Below are 5,164 nucleotides of genomic sequence, written 5' to 3'. Positions count from 1 at the left end.
TTCTTTGGATCATTTATTAGCTAAATTAGGCGATTGAAACCCTAACGTTAAAGTAATTATTTACAAGGCATAAAAGTTAGCGGATACACACCTACGGATGAATAATATTATACAAATTTGCAATATTGAGGTAATTGCCTAGTTGGTTGTAAGCGAGTGCGCCGAGCCGTGTAAACTGTAAAGCAAAGAAAACCAACAATACTGGCTCCGTGTCGGTAAATTGCCGGTACAACCCATGCCTTTCATAACGTCCCTTTCCTCTTGCTTTGCTACGTGCGCCCCCCTTCTCACCATAAATATATAATTCATTTTTTCCGAATATAATTATTACTTTAAAAATTATAAATCAGAAAAAAGCGTTCTTATTTTACACTGGGACGACGGATCCTTCTTTCTTTTTCTTTTTATTATTATTATTAATAATTTTTTTCCGTTAATTATTAATTCAACAAACACGGCACCATTAATTAATTTCTCTGAGTCTATGTAGCTCACTCCACCATTAAGAGGAAGAAGATCACACTTCTTAATTCTCTCGTTTGATAACCATGATTCTTCGTTAAACAAATACTCACTACTTGTTTTAATTTCCTAGAGCTACTTCAGTTTCATACTTCTTTCCTCTGCGAATCGGGTGAGTGCTACGCTTCTTGCTTCTCTATATCAATGCTTAACTTAAAAACTTTTATACCGCTGAATTTTGAGAACTTTAAGTTCATGGAATAATCTAGATTGTTTTAATTTTTATTTTTATTACAGAGGACGGGTTCAGTTGAGTCGACTCGCTGAGCTGCGACTACTTGACTCGTTCCAACCTCGTCTTCTTTTCTTCTTCTTCTTCTCCTTCTTCTTCTTCTTCTTCCTCGAAGTGAACGATTTCGGTGAAACGCTGTCGTTTTAGGTGTTGCTGATCTCGATTTTATTTTATTTTATTTTTCTGTCTTGGGAGTACTACAGTCCTTCGGTGTAATCATGAGCAAGGTGCATCTTCTCGAAATCGAACCCAAGGAACTCAAGTTCATATGTGAGTGAAATTCTCTATGATACAAACTGTATTGGGATTTATGCTAGATGCGAACGATGCTCCTAGTTTCGTTTAATTTATTTTCATGTCTAAAATAGTTTATAATCAAAATCTTACTAGTTACTAGGACTTTTGTTGAAAAATAAAATAAGATAAAAAAATTGGGAAAAAATAAATAAAGGGAAGATAATTTTTTTTCCCTCTCGAAATTGGTCAAAGAATGCATGCTGTGTGTCTGTGATCAGAGTTTGACGTATCTGCCTGTCTTTCCATTCAAATATAGCTAATTGAGTTCATGATTTTGCTGTAATAATAGTCCACTTCGTTTTCATTTTTGTGCATGTGCTATCAATTCTCTGATACGGCATTTTTTTTTCTTTTTTTAATTTTATTCTAATTTTTGGAATTCATAGTTGAATTGAAGAAGCAAAGTTCATGCTCGGTTCAGTTGACTAATATCACCAACCACTGTGTTGCTTTCAAGGTCTGAGCAAGTTCCTTTGATCCACACTCCTTGGCACTATTGGCATTGAACGATGAAGAGATAATTTTTTGATTTGGTGTATTATTTTCAGGTCAAGACAACTTCCCCTAAGAAATATTCAGTGCGGCCTAATGTTGGCGTTCTTTCACCTAAAGCTACTTGTGAATTCATTGGTAATCTCTGTCTTTTGTTTTTCTGTTTGTTATTTTTCCTTTAAACCCTTTGACTTGTTTTGCCATGCTAAGTCAGTGTAAGTGGATTTTATGTGACTTGTAAGGGAGATTCAATAATAGTATTTATTGTTCTGGTTGGTATTGGAGGGGGCTGCTTGTAATTTGTTCACCTGAATTCATCTTCAAATTTAATGCTGTCTTGCAAGTATAGTCATTCTGGTGGAAAATTTTTGCATAGATGCTAAGTGAACCTGAATTGAGCACATTATGCTAGAATCAAATATGGTTATGTTTTGTGTTTACAGTTTTCTTTGATTACATATAATAGCATTTCGACTATAAATTGTTGTGGTCCAAACATAATCTTGCTTGGTAGCCAGCAGTTTCTGAACAAAGAATTTAACCTCAACACTTTGTTTTTGAGAAATATCCATTTTCCAATAACTATCAGTGGGTAATGAATTTTGCAGATTTGATAATTTATTCTGTGTATCATTTCCCCCAAGTTGAATATTTACTGTTTATACTTTTGCATCAAACAGTTACAATGCAAGCTCAACGGTCAGCACCTTTAGATATGGAGTGCAGGGACAAGTTCTTAATCCAAAGCACAATGGTTTCTTCTGAAACAACTAGTGATGATGTTACTTCCAGCTTGGTACGGATAAAAGATATTAGTTAGGCTTAGGCTTGATATCTACTCTGATAGATTTTATCATAATTTCTAAATTTTCATATTTCTGACTCCTGTTTCACAATAAAGTTTGTCAAAGATGGAAGCAGATACATTGAAGAAAATAAACTGAAAGTATCCCTGACCAGCAAACCCAATTCACCAGAATTCTTTCCTATTACTGGAGACTTCAGGAATGGGCTTGATCATGAAAAGTTTCAGAAACATACTACCGATGAAATCCAATCGCCAGAACCCATGGTTAGAGAATACTTAACTGATTAACTGATGTTTGGGTCTATGTTATTTCCTTTTACCCATCTCTTTCTCTCTCGTGAAGATTTCAAGTCCTTGAAGAAAGATAATTGATTTTTCTCATTAGTCATTACATATTGTATGGATTTGTTAGTTTTTATCTATGTATTGTTGTTACCTTCCAATCTGAAAAGTACATTATCAATTATATATCATGCAGTTGCATAACATACAGTTAAGGCTGTTTTAGACCTTTCTTCACCTTCCTTGTTTCCTCTAGTCCTTACTCTAATCAATTTATAACATGTTCACTCTATTATCATATTGTTACTCTTTGTGCATGTATATGGATTATCAATTTTAAAATTCCAATTCATACTTGTTAGTGTTTTTTGTTGAATATGTAGGCTCTTAAGAATCCAGATCATCACATTTTCAAAGAGTTACTAAAGCTTGAAGAGGATCAGGATTTCAAGCCAACACAGCATATAGAGGTGAAAACTATGAAGGATGTAGAGATGCCAGAAGAATCAGCAGTATTAAAAGTGTCAAAAGATGAGAAGCTGAACATGGTCAAGGATGTAGAGGGAATGAAGCCAGAGAAAGCAGAATTAAAGGTGTCAAAAGCTCTGGATTTAAACAAAATAAACAATATAGAGGAACCAAAGCTAGAAAAGGAAGCACGGTTATTGTCAAAGGATCAGGAGTTGAAACCTGTAATGGATGTAGAGGAACTGAAGCCAGAAAAAGAATCCGAGCTAAAACTGTCAAAAGATTTGGAGTTGGAAACAGTAAAGAATGTAAAGGAATTGAAGCCAGAAAAAGAGTCAGAGTTAAAAGTTGTGAAGGGAATAGAGGAGCTGAAATTAATGAAAGCTATTGAAGAGATGAAGCTAAAACTAGATGGACTTGAGTCAAAACTAAATGAGGTGAGGCATTCTACCATTATATAATGAAATTTTTCTATCTACTTTCCAACATGACAATCCAGTAGCAGGCTTGCATGTTGAAGCAAATATGAATTTTGCTGACAACCAGATAAAGAAACTAGTTATTAATTCCTCCTCTTACCACTCTTTTTGGGCTTCTCTTTCCATTTGGGAGGTTCCAAATGTTATTTAGTGCCTTTCCAGTTTAGTGTGGTAGGTTACACACTTGTTTTTATTTAGTATGGGGGGTTTTATGTTTGTTATGGATTATGGTCCACCATAGGGTAGAACTGTATTAACGGACTTAACTTCCTTATATTTGAATAGTTGTAAGCCCATGATATTACCTATGCTCAAAATATCTCTGCAAAAAATCTTTTTCAGTTTACCTGTGTTATAACAATAGCAATGAAGCAATCATGGTTGGTAGTCATGCATTCCTTCGCTAAGGAAGGTGGTTGTTATAGCGGTTCTTGAGTTTTATGCTATCCATATTTATATTTATTTAATTGAAGTGATGATCAAGTTTCTGCCTCCTTTGCAGTCTGCAGTAACAATATCAAAGTTAACAGAGGAGAGGAGGCTAAACTATCAAGAAACAAAAATCTTGCAAGAAAAGCTGGTAAGCTTGAAAGTTGAAAATCACTTACTGGTTTCACTAGTAAAATGTTGAAGCCATGGCTCATTGGTTCTTACCATAATTCCTGAAATTGTTTATGTAAAGCAAATCCATCATAATTCTAGTAACTAAAGTACTATTTAATAAGGAAATCAAAAGAAAATACTTGTCACTGGTCAGGTATATATCCTCTCTATCATTTGTTTTTTTGTTATTTGTTGATAGTAGTTCTCCTTTTTCTTACTTGAAGTTTGTGCGTATAAGATATACTGGCTGCTACATTCGAATTATTTGTGACATGAACTTGAGAGTAATTTCTACTTTCTACCAGTTCCTCATTTTGGTGTCTGATGATCCTCTTGTAAAACTTAAGAAAGCCTCATTTCTTGATTGTAAGGCTGCCTTGTTTTATATTTTCAGGCAGAGGTTACCAAGAGAGGTCCAAGAAAGGTTCAAGTCGGGTTTCCATTTCTCTATGTCTGTATGGTGGCGCTTGTCTGTGTGTTCTTGGGATACCACCTTGACTGTTGACACCATAATATGCAGGAAACAACTAACATTTAGAGTTTGCTTCAAGACATGTTTGATAATAGCGCAGAAGTTTAGGCATAAACCCTCATTATATCGATAAATTTCATAGGATCTTTATACTTGAGGGTCAGTGATGTTTGATCTGATCTGATCTGTGTAGTCTACAATCATGTATTTTTCCGCTTTTGTATATGGAAAACTGCCATGATGAACAAGCTTGTAAAGGTAATGAGATATTTGCAATCAGCTAGATGACTTTATGTGTTAGAAATTGTTGTGTATTCTACTTGAGTTGGGATTGTTATCGTTCTCTTTGTAAACTTGTCTTTGATCAGAGCATCTCATTTTGCAATACTGAAAATTAAAATAATAAAATTGAAGCAAAATATATCTTATCAAGATTATCATTACCTAACAAAATATGTGATTTTTAATTTTGTTTTTTTCTAATGTGACGACGGAGATTCAGATTGTAG

General features: G+C 34.3%; 1 protein-coding gene across 2 annotated transcripts; it reads left to right on the top strand.

Annotated features, from left to right (window-relative positions):
• Positions 1–322: 322 nt before the first annotated feature.
• LOC112710889 (vesicle-associated protein 2-2) lies at positions 323–4,959 on the top strand. Of its 2 annotated transcripts, none has more exons than XM_025763336.3 (9): positions 323–634; positions 760–1,024; positions 1,438–1,508; positions 1,600–1,681; positions 2,224–2,339; positions 2,445–2,615; positions 3,017–3,538; positions 4,083–4,160; positions 4,578–4,959. In XM_025763336.3, the coding sequence occupies exons 2-9, from the start codon at positions 973–975 to the stop codon at positions 4,686–4,688; spliced, it is 1,203 nt and encodes a 400-aa protein (XP_025619121.1). In that variant the 5' UTR covers positions 323–634; positions 760–972; the 3' UTR covers positions 4,689–4,959. The 2 variants fall into 2 exon arrangements, with proteins under 2 accessions (XP_025619121.1, XP_025619123.1); XM_025763338.3 differs by having other exon boundaries at positions 330–634; positions 958–1,024.
• The last annotated feature ends 205 nt before the right edge of the window (positions 4,960–5,164 follow it).

The sequence above is a fragment of the Arachis hypogaea genome, chromosome 9, assembly GCF_003086295.3.
Source record: "Arachis hypogaea cultivar Tifrunner chromosome 9, arahy.Tifrunner.gnm2.J5K5, whole genome shotgun sequence".
NCBI classification, from domain to species: Eukaryota; Viridiplantae; Streptophyta; class Magnoliopsida; order Fabales; family Fabaceae; genus Arachis; species Arachis hypogaea.
This window is presented reverse-complemented; position numbering and strand designations above follow the sequence as displayed.